The sequence below is a fragment of the Triplophysa rosa genome, linkage group LG17 (genome assembly GCF_024868665.1).
Source record: "Triplophysa rosa linkage group LG17, Trosa_1v2, whole genome shotgun sequence".
NCBI lineage: Eukaryota > Metazoa > Chordata > Actinopteri > Cypriniformes > Nemacheilidae > Triplophysa > Triplophysa rosa.
Window position 1 is genome coordinate 3,814,641 of NC_079906.1, and position 17,490 is coordinate 3,832,130.

A 17,490-nucleotide genomic window follows, 5' to 3' on the forward strand; every position below is an offset into this window, starting at 1 on the left:
CTTAACATGAATTGCACAAATCAAACCTTGGTTCATATAGTACCATGATCCACTACCTTACTTTTCGTTACTAATGATGACAAGTTTGATTGACACATCTATAGACCAATAAAGTGTCAGTTGATTAAGACCCAATGACAGTGAAGAGTGGGTGGGCCTAATGTGTTTCTTCATTTAACTTTGTAACATAATATAAGATTACTATTTTGGTCGGCGTCGAGAAACTTTCGTTGCAAAGCACTTACGCTTATATCGCACATTCTCTTCGAGAATTACAGGTAAAGTTTATCTGAGACTGAAACGATGAACGTTATCAAGGACTTTTGAATAGCTTGTCAATATTATAATCTAACACGTAACGTTAGTCATACGCCCGTTACATTCTAACATAACGTGATAAATTGCACTTAAATGTGTTTTACTTGAAATGTATTCATATTCACACGTGTCTTTCTCTGTAAAGGTCGGTGGACATGCGGCTGTTTTACATGTCGGTTGTTTTGTGGCTGCTGTCTGCATGTCGTGTGATCAGATCGACCTGTCACGAGCTTTTGTTTCAAGAAGATGCTGAATTCTGCAAGTAAGACTTAAGAAGACCGCATAAACTTCTCATTCTGCTCAGATGTGCCTTCATTCAAGTTATGTAATATTTTTAGAATAATAATAATAATAATAATAGGCCTAATATTGTTTATAATGTACTGGGATGCACCATCACCTTTATGAAATTATTAAGCGCAATTTCCTTGGTTTGTCCAGCTCTTCTGTGTGAATTTTGATTATTTATTTAGTTAGCTTTGTATAATAAAAGTCATAGTATAGTATTAGATCTTGACCATATAATTTATGTAATAGTTATTTTTAAGTATTAGAGCATCCGTATTAATGTATGTATTTCTATGGCATGTCTTCATTTACATTAGACAGCACAGTAAATGTACAGTATGTGTATCTAAACTGTCATGATAAAAGTGCCTTTATGTTTTGAGGAAAAGCAATGGCTAAATGACAATTGCTGTACTGTATTATTAAAAATAAGTGTGAGCATGATATTAAACATTGCCTATTATAGATACAATGGCAGATGGAAAAATGACACTAGGGTAAACTAGGGTGAATTAACACTTACTGCCTTTTAATGTCGAAATGAATTAATGAATCAAAGTAATTCCATTTCCATTGTGCCTTTTCCGCCGTAGCTGCATGTGAAAATGTGAACATTTGAACAAATGGATTAACAGACTTGTTGAGAAACGATCTATCTATGCTAGAATCCTATACAAAATTGAGATTCCCATTGGGATCATTTGGGTAAAATTCTGATAAATATCCTATACAAATTCCCCACTGCGTTCCGCTAGGAGTGTTTGACTGGGGTTAATTTCCAATCCATATTTCCTTAGATTAAATGTTTCTAGAAATCTGGTTTGTAGGCCGGTGTGGGACGTGCAGGACTCCCTCAGAGCACTGAGTCATAGATATTGAAGCAGCCGGTCCCACACAAAACCCACACAACAAGCCTTACAAATCAAACAACTAACTCAGTAGTTCAACTTTCAGTGCAATCATGGACTAGCCATAGTTTATACCGATGTCTAATGACATTTCATAGAAAACCATGAATATTCAACGCAACTATGAAAAAATCACAGCAATTATTAGTGCAAGACTTTATATTTTACAGTACACATATTTACATTTGAATGTTTTCTGATCTTTAGGGGAGGATTAAAGGTGATTTACCCAGATCTGATTATTGATAAATGCTTGATAGTCCCTCAGAAGGTCAGAGAGAAGATCAGTAAGGAGTGGGGACCACCACAAGTTCAACTGCCAGGTGTTAAAGAGGTAAGAGAAATTTACTCTGTAACCTCTCACTCAATAACGTCTTACTCTTACTCACCACTTTTAGCAAGTGTTTACAGGTTTTTTTTAAGCGATAGTAATGACTGAGAGGTCAGATCAGGTCATCTGTCTTTTAACAAACGTAAGATGTTCTCCAACCTTCTAAAAATGTATTATGTGTCCATTCAATAGAAAATAAAAGAAATGCTTCTAGCTAGTCAAATGCTGTTTTCAATCCTAACTAGTGAGTGTTTAAGCAGTTTTAACTTGTGTTTTGTAACTGCATTTCACACTGGGACAGTTTTTGCAGTGTCCAGAAGATGGCACAAGTGTTGCATTTCTAAAGCATACAGTACGAGTTAATGTGAATCGCTCCTAGAGTCTGACAGAAATGACAGTTTTATGAATCTTATGTGATAATATTAAACTTTAAAATGTAGACCTTTATGGTGTTGGTTTATTCTATTAAAAATGGTTTTAAAAGAGGTTTTTTGAACTTCAGGAAAAAGGTCGTTTGGATGCACTCTTCACTCAGTATAGCCTACTATCAATAGTATCACTGCTGATGCAAAAAAAATCCTGTTTTATCATTTATTTGCAAATGAAACATGTTGATTTAACACTGATTATTTCATCCTTTTAGTTTTTAAACAAAGTGTCTGTCCTGTGCCTTGATAAACCATGTTTCAACTGTACTAATCCGTATTGAAAAAAAATATTTAAAATGAGAAAGTTTTGTTTACAAAGGTACTGTATCCAGTTACATTTCGTCAATTCAGTTTTTCACAATTTTGCATTGTTGCAAACTTTCTGAGGTTTAATAATATTACTGTATTATTTTGTAATACATTTAATACAATTCCATTCTTTGTTTATTAAAAGACTTGGTTATATGCTTCAATGAAAAAGGTTTTAACATTCCACATTTTACACTTTAAGAGGTTGTTTGTTTCATAAAGGTGAACAATTCAGATAGTGTGAGAGACATGGCTTATGATACCAACATGATTGAGGAGTCCGCTAGGCGACTAACAGCTGCTAGGAGAGCCGTATAAACTGTTATCATTTCGTCTGCGTCGCGCATCTGAGTTTAGCACAGCAATGCTGCTGAAATCATTCTCGTAAACTTGAAATAGAATCAATTGTAGAGCCCAAAAGCAGAAAAGGACCACGGCGTATCTATAAATTGGAAACTAAAATCGAAATCCACTTCAATTTTAGGAGCTAGTTTATAAATTCCATAGCTAAGCAGTCTGGCTTGAAGATGATCTATCGCCCTTGCGTCTCCCAAACCCCAATTGATGTATGGTCATATTATCTATTATACTGTCCTACATGATTCTCTTTTATTGCTGGACTTGTGTCAGACAGCAAAACGGATTACACGTGAGATCAAATCAATACCAACTTTATTTACCGGCCTTTCAAATGTAATTCCTGCCTGTGCCCCTTTTTGTGTTCGAGACTCTGATAGAAACATATGGTAGCTGGTGGTCCACGCTGAGAATACGAGAGGGATTTCAAGGCCGTACGTGCAGCCCCCGTTCAGCGGTTGGTCCTGCTTTCCCGCCCCCTTGACCCTGCCAATCGACACTTCATCGCCACGGAAATGAGTGCCCAAGTGGCGACGCAGCGGTCACTGGTTGTCGCTTTACCCCCGTGGTGACACCCACCTCATTACCCTGCTGAAGGCATGCTGGGTAATTGAAACAGAGCGAAATGGGCAGCGGTCCAGTGTGACTGCCTCTCAATAGGCTTTTATTACCCAAAACAAAAGCAGAGGGTCACTCTAAACAACAGATTTTCCTCTCCCAGCCCTCAAAGTAATGACTCAACCCTCAGCTTGACTTGAACTGGATTTTAACTTCAACAACCATAACGTTTCAGTGTTATGGCTGTTGAAATGCGTTCAAAAATCATCAAAGTAATGGCTTTGAGTGAATGTTGTAAGTGTTGCCATTTTATTGGCATCATTTGCATACGGTATGGTTTGCACGGACAACAAGCTTTGGAATGTCTTGGTTTGTTTTGCTTTTGAAGGTGCATGAAGTATTTGTCTGTGGTGTTGTATGTGGCCTGAGAAATGAGACTGTTTCTGTTAACTCTGATGTTAATTTCAGCGCTGTGAGTCCAAAGCTCTCTTAATTGAAGTTATTCTAATCTTAGGCTGTAATAGAGATAATTGTGTCTTTGTCTGGCATTTTAAGACGCTCTGTCGTCAGTTTTTTTTACAGTAATAGTTTGGCTACAGTTGTTTTTGAAGGTTCTCTGTATTATTCGTTTAATTTGATAAACACATTTTAAGCACTTCTTGACATTATTTGACCTATTTTATGAATTTATTATTACTTGAGCATCTGATATTCTTCAAAATAAAAAATAACTTTTTGGAGATGTCAGTCTAGTCTGTTAAACCATTGAAACTTTTAAAAAGGCCCTTTGGAATATTATAAGATCTTCTACTAAAAGGTTATCAGTCATTCTCCCGTTGACAACACCCAAGAAAATGTTCTAAATATTCTTACTGAGGGATTAGTTATGTATCACTTGTTAGAATATTCTTTGGTTTCTCTCTTGTGATGATACCACATGTTCTCAGTTTGGAGAACAGACCATTGGCAGCATTCTGTGTACCAACACTTGTGTGTTCTGCTTGTGCCATTTTTCAGATCCACAAATATCTTCGATTCATTTACATCACTGAAATGATTTCCTGTTCTTTCGGCGTTTCACGTTGCGTGGAATGCCAGTTCATTTGGAAATATAGATGCAGAATGATTTTAGATTGTGGCTTTGTTGTCTGAGGTGGCAGATAGTGTAGAATATATTTCATTGCAGCGTTATAAAAGAGGAATGGAAAACTATAATACTGATACCAAAATGGGGCTCAAATTGTCTGTTGTTACAACCCTAACAGAAAAGACACACAAAATTCACATGTGCAAAAAGCACATGTGATCACGTGTGAAATGGGTTTTTGGAACATTATGGTGTGAATCCCATGTGAATTCCCATGTGAAACACATAGGATAACATGTAAAAACCCATGGGATGACATGTGCGACATGTGTTCTGTTATCTTATGTGTTTCACATGGGAATTCATGTGATCACATGTGGAATAACATGTGAAATTCATATGTCTTTTCTGTAAGGGAAGACATAACATCTAGAAATCAATTCACTGTGATCAGTGGAAACAGAAATGTTGGTTATCACTGTGTGTCCTAATTTCTCCGACCAGTTTCCAACAATAAGCAATGGACGGAGCCACCCATTACAATGCAACAGAAATAGTCATCCTGTTTTTTTCACTGTCACCCACAGCTGGTTTTAAAGTAAAACTAGTATTGTCGTGGCAGATATAATGTTTATTGTGTGATATTTCCTTATTTATGCCTTGATATGACGGACAGCAGTATAACTGTTTCATAATTGTTGTCTTAGGCAAAAAAAAACATAATGTCCACACGTATAGTATATAACTGCTCCAAAACCTATATTTTAGCTCGTACAACGTTTCATCCATCAGGTCTTCTTCATACCTGACAAGCTAAAATAAAAAATATATAAATAAAAAAGCACCTGAGCCCCGGTTGGGTTTGTGGGATGTACACACCTTTTTTTATCTTAATCTTTCTCTACCGTGTTACAGTATGTACAATATATATTGTATGTACAGTATAAGCCATGCAGTTTACATCAAGGATGGATATGATAACTGTGAGAAAGTTTTATATTCTTTCTAATTACAAAAGAATAGTGAAGTCCACAGAACAACTATAACAATAACAAAACAGAGGACAGATATCATTATCACTTTGATGAGTGTTTTTCCAACCAATGAAAGAAAATATTGCCAGTCAATCAAAATTCATTAGAATTTAAAGGATATACTTCTTTATCTGAACGTGCCTTGAATATATAGAATGAACTTATAGAATGAATATTCTATTTGAAGTGAAAAATACATTTGTTGTTTTTATATTGGCCAGTGTACAGATAATTCAGAAATGCTAATATTGGCCACCAATGTGGTCCAAGATTTATCCCGCATCCCACTTTAACAGCATCCCTGAGGCTACACTCAGGAGCAGTCAGTGATCTTCAGCAACCCACAGTACATGGTAAATGCTCTTGAGGCTAGTCTAAATCAGTTGTTCTCAGTCTTTACATTGGCTGCCAAGTAGCGACTCAGTACTTTGAAAATGGCACAAAACAACATTTTTAATGGCTTCGTAATCTCAGCTGTTCAAAATACTTGCTTATCCTCACTGCGACTAAATCTGTGTTTAATGTATATTTTTATACCTTACACCACATTGTGGATTTAGATGAGGGCCCTCGACCTGACAAATGAACTGCAGTAAAATACTGATGAACACACAACATTTGACATTAACAACAGAAGATATAGGATTCCTTCCTTTCTTTTCCTTCCTTCCTTCCTTCCTTCCTTTTTTTTCTTTTTATGACGATGAACCTGTTTATTTTGCTGTCCTAACTATGTGACATTAGATAACTCGTTGAATTTTGCTGTCTTTGAAGGATGGATCACATCTCACCAGACAAGTACTGTTAAATGTTTTGTTGTTGCTTTTGTGATGCATAATCGATATAAGATACAGTATAAAAACTTTTGTTCAAAAGTTCAGGATCACTTAGGATTCATTCCTTTTAATATTTTTTCTAAATTTTCTAGAATAAAAAAATCTCATCAAAACACTAACACAACATAATTATGTTGGGGCTGCTGACATCGGCTTTAGAATTTAAAGTTTTTTTAATTCTCTCTCTTTTATCTTAAATGTGTGCTTCTCTGAAGTGTGTGTGTGCATATGTGTGTGCACGTGCATGTGTGCGTGCTTGCGTGTGTCAGTGCGTGTGTATATTGTGCTCTGTTTGTGTAGAGGTGTGTTTTATGCATGTGGGAGTGTGTGAACCTCTGTACATGAACTGTGTATTTTGTGTGTGTTCACTTTTTTTTACTTGTATAACTTATAACTTATAGTCAATATGTTTCATGTGCAGCTGCTTTGTAACAATGAAAATTGTAAAAAGCGCTATATAAATAAAGTTGACTTGACTAAAGAACTAAAAAAATCAAAGCTGTGTTCTATTTTGGTTTGGATTTGCAGAATTGTCATTTTATCAGTTTCTTCAGGTCTCACCCTGAGATGCTTATTAAACAGCATTGAAGTAGTTCCCATCTCTGCTGGGCTCTTATTGGCTACCTTTTCTTCATCACTTATTCCAAATCATCCATGTCAGAAACTTCTTTTTGAAATACGATTTTAGTTTTCTTTTGAAAGAAGTTATAATGTTTTCACAATTATATTTTTGTCCACAAAAACAATTTCAGATGTATAAGCAAATGCCTTTCGATCAAATGGTTTTTAAGATCATAAATACATTCAGGCAAGTGATCCTAAACTTTTGAACGGTAGTGTGCGCATGTACTGTACATGTGACAACTGAAACAGGTTATTTGCTTATCAAAAGGTGCGGCTGCATCACATTGCAATATCAAAACTTTAAGAATAACTTTAAGCTGCTTTTTCCAAGTGCCTCCAAGTCTAAAACATGACTTATTCCTAAGAAAAATCACGTTAACTTTCTTGGGCTCAGGCCCCCTGCGGCTGTTGAAAGTCTCTTTGGCATAAGAAAGCAGCGCCTGTGGTTCATATGGGGACTTCGACTGTTTTATTTGGTGCTTAAGAAAGATGAGCATGAGGTTTGTAAACCATTACAGTGATTAGAAAGCGCCTGGATGTGATCTCCTGAGCTACCTTGCTGCGCTGCTAATATCTCTCTTTCTCTCACTCTCTCTATGAGGGTGATTTTGTACGCTGTGCTTAAAACCGCGCGTGGGGGCGTCGAGAGAGGATTTCAATGTGAACCATCCCTCTCTACTTCCTGCTTTTTTTTGGCTTATTTCAGTGAAACTCTCTGTTCTTTTCTGTTCACTGCCTGTAATGACGACAGGGGCGGCATCTTCATTGCTAAGCCTGGCAGTGCCCACGGCTGCTAGTCGTCTCAGCGCAGCGCTGCCCACTCACCCACGCTAGCTTTGGCACCAGCGCGGCGTAGCGGCGTGCTATCCGACATCCGAAGGTGGGGTTCCTTTCCGGAAGACCCTGAGTGTCTTTCCCAGGGAAAACCCACTCGTCCACCCATGCAGGATTCCTGAAAGGTCTTTCGCTGTTGGGCCTCGTGAAAGATGGAGGAAGAGAGGGGGATTCGAGTTTGCTTTTTATACTCGCAGTGGGCGAATGGCTTTAATTTGTCTGTCTTTGGGAGGGAGGGCTGGAGATAACGGGGAACTGATAGCGGCAGTTTCGTAGAAAGCAAGAAGAGAGACATATCAGAGGAGGTTGTTCAAGAAGGTGCGTTCTGAAGGCTGAGGATGCAGAATTTGAATTGAAATTCACATGGAAGTGGAAATAAAAGTAGAAAGTAATGGAAGGAATTAGAGAGTCCTCACAGTGGTGAAAACTTTGGAAATATGATAGAATTCTGCGTTTTCCAGACATGGGAAAGTTTAGGAAAAGTCCTTAGTTTTTTTTAGGGAATGTACATTGTGTAGAGTTAAGGGCTATTCACATTATACCGATAATAAGTTTTAAAAATCATTCTTCATTTAGGACAATAGTGGGTTTCTCATCACACCTATAACGATAAAGATACAGAGAAAAATATGGTTGGGATCACTTTCAGAGCGATTTTTTTCCCCCCGCTATTGAACGATAAAACATACTGTCAAACAGTGGTTGATATCTAATGTTTAGCTATTGATGATCGCGACGTGGATTTTATGTCTGAATTAAAGACTGTAGCATTCGGAAAGTGGCGTGTTTATTATTAACGCTTATATAAACCTGAGCAAAATATTTGCTTTACATCCTGGACACGAGTGCACCTTCAGCCTTCAGAGAGAGCATCCACCCTTTGCTGTCATGATTTTGGAAAATGGAAACGAAAGAAATGAATACGAAAGCATCACCAGCAGGTCGTCTATATTCATTTTAATAATTGGAGACAATGCAGCCCAGGAGCTTAGAATAAGCATAAAGTTACCGTCTGCTGGTGTGAACGAAAATATAGTTAAAGTTACAGTTATCATTATAATGTGAACAGCCCTTTAAACTTGCTCAAAAATTTGTGTTGAGCTTGCAAATGATTCATAAGTGAATGAGTCATAATGAAAAAAATATCTCCAGTAATCGCAAATAACTGAAAAGGTCATGTCAGAATCTTGTCATAAACCAGTGAAGTATTCATAGAAACATTTAGATGATATCAATCACTTTTCTAATTAATTTCAGTGTAGAAATCTAGAGAAATGTTATGTTTCATTGTATTTCATCATTTTATTTTATGAACCATGGTAACAATTTGCCGAAATTATCTAGCTGACCCCAAAAATCTTCAATCTAGAGCAGGACTGTGAGTAAATTCTTTTCCTGTTATTTCAATTCAGCATCCTGTGGGAATGGCCAATTCAAATGAAACTATCGTATGCATTGCAAGGGAGCCAAGATTAAATTCTTACCAGATGAGATCATCATTGTGAATAACGGAAGGTGAATGTTGTCTGTTTAATAGTAAATCTGCCATTACTTGGTGGGCGTCCCGGGTGTGTAGGATCACAGGCTCACATTCGGGATAGACACCAGTTTCTCTCTTTCTCCCCAGTGGGTCTGTTTGTCATGATAAACATATTGCTTTGACACCGGACCTCATTTATACAGTCATCATCGGACGTGCTTACACAATGCCTGTGAATCACACCGGGGGTCTGACACTGCCTCTAGTAAGAGAAGCAGCAGATGTTGGCAAAGGCTTGACTATGAATATTCAGTTGAACGAGAGTGGAGAAACGCATAATCCACACACATCGATGATGTAGATGGTGTATAAGGGCTCTGCACTGCTCTCTGAATGGAGAACATTGTGGACATAAAGATTCCATAGTGAGAAACTGTAAGATGGACCCTGTGGGCAGGGTCAGCGGTCTTAACTCCTGTGAGGCATCAGGAGCTTTGGACTTTGACCTCATGGATAGATTCTATGTCTTCATCCTCATCTCTTTGTCCTTGTGGCCTTTTCCATCCATTACATTTGTGTGTCCTGTTGTGTTTTTTTATCTCAGCTCTTGAACATAAAAGATGTTTTTGGAACATCTTCAAATCATGGTGGAAATAAATGGATCACAACAGGATTGATGCAAATGACTGTATGCTGCATTATAGCGAAACCTGCCTTAAATTTTTAGTTTTAGTTTAACTGTTTTCAACTTCATTTTATTAGTTAGAGGAAATCCAACTACATATTTAGTCCGTTTAATATCATTTCAATTCAAGTGGCATGTCAAGCAAGTTTGATTTAAGGTTTATAAAGTAGTATTTTTAAAAACATTAAGAATTTCTGAAATATATGCTACTTTTTCCATTTGTACATTTGAATTCACATGTAATTTCTACTTTATGTTAATCATTTCTGTAAATTCTTCTTATTATATTTTGGGGCTTTTTAAGGTTCACCCAAAAATGAAAATTCTGTCATGATTTACTCAACATGAAGTTGTTCCAAAACTTTATAAATTGTGTTGTTCTGTTAAACACATAGAAAAATATTTGTAAGAATGTTTGTAACCAACCAGTTCTGGGACACCATTGACTATAACAGTAGGACAAAAAACAATGGTACTCGATGGTGCCCGAGGACTATTTGGTTCGTCGCATTCTTCAAAATGTCTTCTTTTGTGTTTGGAACTTGAGGGTGAGTAAATGATGACCGATATTTATTTTTGGGTGCACTATCCCTTTAATGCCTCGATAGGGCAGTAATGTTTTGATAGGAAAGTACTGGCTGGAGAGAGGGATAGGACCTTGATATGGAAAGTGAAGTCGGATCACCGGAGACGCAGTTGCACTATATCATAGTGCTGCCCATGATGCTATTAGCTCTGATATATAAATTATTTTTAAATGCAAAAGGAATACTTTTACTAGTCATTTTAGATTATAAGACCCCACAATAATTCGATGTTTTGACAATTTACCAGTACTTAATAGGAATTGCAACAAAAAAATAAAAAATATATATTTTATTTGTCACATTTACAGTATAGTTGTATACATAACATAGGCGTAATTTGCAGGTGGATGGGTGGGTCATGTCCCCACCACATTTTGCCAAAGTCAATTTTGTCCCCACCACTTATTGTAAGAAATAAAAAATACGGAGCGTCTATTTACCGTGCAAGTAGCCCGCTTTGTAAGCAGAGGCTATTTATACTAACTCCGCCCATCAGTTTCAGATTGGAATAGACAAAATGTAAGAAAGGCACACGAAACTTAACTGCTCCGGTGGCGTAGAGCGTAAAGCAAGTGTTACCTGCTTCATGCCGTAGTGGGTGCGCGACTGCTGTTTGCTGAACTTTTTCCCTATCACATATCAGATTGTAAAGCTATTTATTTTTAATAAAATGATGAAAATATTTGAAAATGGCTGTTCAAGTCATACATGTACCAAACATTTTGTGCTTAATTGCACTTTGGTGCTATATATTCGTCCTTATTGTTCTCGACATGCGGTTGCTATCGCCTATTGCAAGATTAATTACATTTTGATACTTGATAGAAAACTCCAATAAATGGAAAAAGTCACAACTTTTCTAAAAAAAAAAATTTTTAGAAAGTTTGTTGTATATTTGTAGCGTATCAGGCAATGCCCGTAGTAATTAGTGAAAATAAGATTTTTTAAAGATATTATTTTCCATAGTTTCCCCTGTATACTTGAATGTTTGTCCTTATTAGCAGGGGGTTGTCAAACACCAAATTCTTAACATGGGGAAAACACACATTCGTTTCAGTAGTTTTTTGTTTCATCACGAATTAATACGTTTAATTATGTACGGCAACAGCCATTTTTACATATAATAAAGCACAACATGCTTTAAATTATATATTGATGAAAACATGATATAGTTTAAAAACAAATGGAAGCAGATCTGATATGTCATGTGAAAATTTAGAATAGTGAGATCAGCGGATTCGAACCTGCTTCACGACAGTGTCAGTATTACTTGTCATGCGTCTTTCGCACTAACGTTACGCCACTGAAGCCGTCGATAAAACGGTGCAGTTTTTATACTGTTTTCTAGAGGAGTCACCTACATGTTTCGCGCTTGTAACGTCCATGAATATTCCCAACGAGTTCTTACAGAAACAATTTATTAAAGTATTGTTTGTGTCGTCTTTGTCCCCACCACTTTTCAAAACAAAGTTACGCCACTGATACATAATACAATATGCAGTGAAATCTGGTAAACTCTGTGCAGAGTAAATAAATAAATGACATTAGTCAGACTTGAACCCACATTGTCTCCAAAAGCGCCCAGTGTGTGTGTGTTAGAGCACATGAATTCATCACATCTCTGACTCTCTTTTTTTATAATATTTTTACATTTTTCATCTTCCAGTCTGTCTGTTAGTTTGTAGTTCACCATATGGTACAAATTCCAGTGAGCTACCCTAATTTAAACAATGCGTCTTTATTAAGATCCCTCATAATTACACACACCATTTTCATTTAAATTTTTGCTTTATGGCGAACCTAGAAACCTCGAACCTAGAAAAGACAAACAGAAGAGTTAAATAAGACGGCATGCAATGCGCGTTCGGAAAGACGGAATTACATCGACTTACACCATTAATCTCTTGTTTGTCGCTTACAAATCTCATTAAAGTCGAGACTCTACTTTGTGTCTTTTCCCTACATTGACAGATATTTTAAAGTTCAAAGATGCAATAATCCATCAGACTCAGGAATATGCCTTTGCCGCAGAGGATGCCAGGATAAACATACAGAAATTAAATTTCTATTTATACGAAGCCTGGAAACCGACGAGCGCCTGCCGCAGAATCGATGCTGCACGGAGGAGCATCGGAGGCCAGGCTCGAGCAGCTAAAGTAATTAGCCTAACACTTGTGTTAACTAGATGGCGGATCATATCTGGCAGAACCGTTGCTGAAATGGGGACAAAATGTCACTCGGCTGCAAGCTGTTTAGAGGGATCTGCCCAATCCCATTTAAGAGGAGTTCTGCGTGTAAAGGCAAGGCTGTCAGAAATATGTAATGCCATCTCTAATGTGAATTGTGAGGCGATATTGTTGCAGGCTGATGTTGCTGGGTGTCTGTTTGAGTGGGTGTCTCGTTCACTTATGTGCACAGACTGTGACATTCCTTTACGGTGCGTTTCATGCCCTCCAATGCCATGCTGTTGGAAAAGGTTAAAGTGTGGCCTTTTTGGTCTGTGTGATATTTATTGAGGATACGAAGTGAAGAAATGTCGCACGGCAGACTCGAACTTGCATTCTCATGCGTTGTCACCACTAGGCCATGACTGCAACACCTTCCTCAATGACCTTTAAAGTAAACTTTTACTTTCCCCCAGTTTTCCTGGAACCGTTTAAAAAGTTTAGGATTTGCATTCATTTTACAGGAATTAAATGCATGTGAGTCTGAAGATTCTTCTTAAATCTTCCCGCCACCCCCATCGTGATACTATGTCCCAGCCCACAGATTCACCTGGTCTTCATTGAGCCTGGGGACTTCACAAACTTTCACTGGCTTCCCTCTGTCCCCCTTTTCTCTTGGCAAATATATTGTTTTCACAGATAAGAACAAGAGAGGAAAGAGGCTTGGCAGATCCATAGTTCTATGGGAAATATAAGAAAGTACAATATATACAGTATGTAATGAGCCGTGTGTAATCTTCTTTGCTCTAAGTCTACATTCACATCAAAGTAGTTTCTAAAGTTTGCAACTTTCTAACTTTTTCGTAACTTTTCCGTCATTCAGAACTTCTGAAACTCCTGCCTTCAATTTACCATTAGAGTAGTCGGTTTGAACATTTAGTTATGAATTAGATTCAATATTAAAAAAAATACTATAGACGGTTTCAAAGTGACAACATAAACAAATGTTACTACGCATGTGCGCATTCGTGGGCTGCAGTTACCTTCCGGTACACATTCGCAAACAATAGAGTGCCCGTAGAGTATTTCTGATAACAATCAAAAGAAACCGGGAAGAACCGTTACTTGGCTAAACTTGCCTCTCCAATATTTTGAATTAACACCGTGTCTACAATGGACGCGGCGCGACATGCAACTTGTTGTAATGGGATTGTCGTGCCGCATCCAGTGTGGACAAAATACAAAATTAAAATGGGTTCTAATGCATTCTGTTGTCTTTGTCGCACGCGCCGCGTCCGGTGTAGACACGGTGTTAGACTCTGATCCCAAGCTCAACCGCTAGATGTCATTGTACCATGCGGTTTGTTTAAATGCGACCAAACTACAGGACCCATTCAACAAATTGTTTATTTCATAAAATAAACATACAAAAAATTCAACAAATTGTTTATTTAATACAATTATTATACAGTAAAATAATAAATTAAATTAAATATAAATAGTTATATGCAAAAAATATAAAAAGTTAACTGGGGTCAGGCGCACGCAATTGATGTAACTGTCTATAAGAATAAAAAACACATTTATTTATATTCTGTGAAAAAAAGGAAATTTCCTGCATTTTGAAAAAAATAATTATTGTATTTTTGATGCTACATTCGATTGAAAATCTTATTCTTTTCGGAAGCTTTCTTTCACAGTAAAAGACAAAAATGTATTGGGGGGGATCAGGATATTATGCCGGTCAGACTCAAGCCTCCTTCCTCCTGCAAGACCACAGCTCTTTTTCTGACCTTTACCATTTGTATCATTGAGTGCGTTTATACATGCACAAAATAAATGGATATCTATCAATATATAATAGACTTATACTAAACCTGTTTTCTCGTGTTTACATGCATATCAATAAAGTGGCTACGCAGAAAACTGCATTTACATGGAAACTTGAGACTTGTCAGGTTTGTCGCAAGCAGTGATGTCACCATCGATAGTCCGTCTTGTAATTAAAAATGCTGCAGGAAATCATTCAAAGGCTCTTCTCATGTTCGCAAATGTTTTCATTTTGCCGTTTCTACACCAAGACTGTGCATGTCAACGCACTCACTGATCTCTCATCGAGCTGTTTAGAATTTTGTTTTTTAATGAACACAGTCAGAAGATACAATAATGCATGTATTGCAATAATAACAATAATGCAATAATAACAATAATGCATGTAATGCATGCATCACGTCACTTTTTTCACTTCACTTTTCACTGTATTGTTAAACAGCTGTTATGTAAAATTGTCGTAATTTACTGAAGCACAAGGTCTCAGTGGTGCTTGTTCGAAGAGTGTTGATCTTTCCGTTCATCCATAACCTGCATGGTTACCATACAGTAGTACTAATACTAAATGTTTTTATTGTTGCAGTTTTTAGTACCTGCCGGGCATGATGTTAATGTTGTTCTGTGGTCTGTAATGCCTGAATCTAACATTGGCAGCCGCCCAGCTGTTTAAAAATGTCTTTTGATCAGAGCAAATAAGCATGTTTAACACTCACAAGACATCACACTTTAATAAGGGATATAAGTTTCAGATTATTGGAATATTTTCTACATTTTGCCACCTGGTTGGGAACATCAATATTTCTCTATACGAAATGTTTCTCTAACGTTTTTGTTGTAAGGCCCCCTTTATAGGGCGCATGGCTTTGCGGCACCCCAAATAAAGACTTAAAATCTTAAACTTTATAATTATAATTAAACCAAAAATATTCGTTTGGTTGGTGGTCTTATTTTTCTGATGTTTGATTACATAATATTTATGATAAATTTCTATATTTCATAAAATGCCCCAAAATCTGTGGCCCCCATCTTGGGTCCCCCTAGGGGGCCACGGCCCCCAGTTTAAGAACCACTGCTCTATACCATGAAAAAGTTGAAGGCGATGCAAGTAAAATATAAAACATTGGTTTTCTTTACATTTCGATGGCGGAAGCATGCTAAGGAGATTCTCAGGATGGTTATATCCTTAATTGTGAAATTAACTATGATTGATCTTGACTAGCTTTGTACCTTGAAGAGAATGTGGCTGACGATAAGACTCAACCGTCGTCGTGTCCCTGTCATTTTTCTGATCCTGTGCTTTGGAAGTAACGGAGAGGTTATGCAAATCATTTCTTAATCCTTTTATGTTATTTTGTTCCATTTCTCTCTTTCATTTTTCACACTTACATATTTTTGCCACGGCATCTGTTGGTCTCTGAGCAACGTTCTACCGCCACACAAACTCACCGTTGCTTGATTTCCGGTTCGAAAACGTAAGGACGATGTTGATTTGCATAATTTGTGTGTTCTACTTAATGTGTTGAGTACAACATTAGGGAGCCTTGAAACGATTTGATGCATGCTTGCTTTTGGAAATCTTAAGAGGATGGAAAAAGTAGTTCAGGGGTCTTCGTCTTTAAGACCACTTTGACAAAAGCTAAAGGAGACAAGCAAGCAAAATTTAGGAGAGAGCGTGAAGATGGCAGATTGTGACCTGTGTCTGCCGGTAGCTTTTTGTTGTCCTAAGGGTTGGTGTTTAAAAATAATAAGGAAGAAGTGGGACGGTCTTACATCCAAGAAGCTTAAAATGCGAAATCTCGAATAAGCCCAATTTTCCTCAGCCAATGGCGTTGCGCTTTGGTGGTTTTTTTTGTTTATCATCCCGTATTGACTCACGTACACCCACCCCCCCTTCGCAAAATAAAAACACTAGAGGTTTATGTGGCTTTTCAAAAAAATGTATCTAGACATTTATCCACTTTAATCTTCTTAACATATTAAAGTCATTTGCATTACCCTGAAGTGACTGAGGTTTTCACTGCTTCTCTCCCCCACAATGCACCACTACTTGGAACACCACGTGGACATTTTGTCTGTGAAAAGAACATAAGTGGGCATAAGTCAACTTACTTCCCCGTGCTTTCGCTGTTTCCTGCTGGGTGATTCTTTCCCCAAGGTTTTTTAATGTATTGTCTTCATAAATGCTCTCCAGCTGTTGTTCTTTTTTCTTTCTTTAACTCTTTATTTCGTTTAAGTGGGCCTGGTGTAATTTCACAGTCATAATCGTGAGCTGGATTCAAACTTGTGTCGCCCACATGAGCATCGAAGTTCATTAACCAATAATGTTTCACGTTCAATGTGCAAGTTTTACCATGTAACATTTTTTGGTTATATTAAGTTTCACTAGTATAGAATTTTAGAATGTGAAGTGTGATTAATCGCGACTAATCACATCCAGAATAAAAGTTTGTGTTTACAAAATATATGTCTATGTATATTCATTTTGTATTTATAAACACAAAAACAAACATATATATATTTAGGAAATATTTAGATGTTTTTTTATTTAATATTTAAAATTATATATAAACGTTTATTCATTTTTATATTTTTCTTAAATATATGCATGTGTTTATAAATACAAAATGAATATGCACAGTGCACAGACATATATTATGTGAATACAAACTTTTATACTGGATGCGAGATAATCGCGATTAATCATTTGACATCCCTCATTTTTTGTATGTTAATATCAATAATATTTTAATTGAATCGAGTTTTCAATGTTTGTGGTTCATCTGAAAAATTCATAGTTTTGTTGTTAAAGGAAAACTCTTAAAATGAAAGTT

At 36.9% G+C, this 17,490-nt stretch overlaps 1 protein-coding gene across 2 annotated transcripts in view; it reads left to right on the forward strand.

Annotated features, from left to right (window-relative positions):
* The first annotated feature begins 164 nt into the window (after positions 1–164).
* The window catches only part of LOC130567914 (phosphatidylethanolamine-binding protein 4), a 112,295-nt gene continuing 94,969 nt past the window's right edge, over positions 165–17,490 (forward strand). For both annotated transcript variants that reach the window (XR_008964661.1, XM_057356426.1), the window contains exons 1-3: positions 165–278; positions 464–580; positions 1,722–1,848. Coding sequence is in view for 1 of the 2 variants with exons in the window: in XM_057356426.1 (XP_057212409.1) it covers positions 474–580; positions 1,722–1,848 (234 nt within the window). In the remaining variant the exon portion in view is untranslated. The remainder of the gene's footprint in view (positions 279–463; positions 581–1,721; positions 1,849–17,490) is intronic.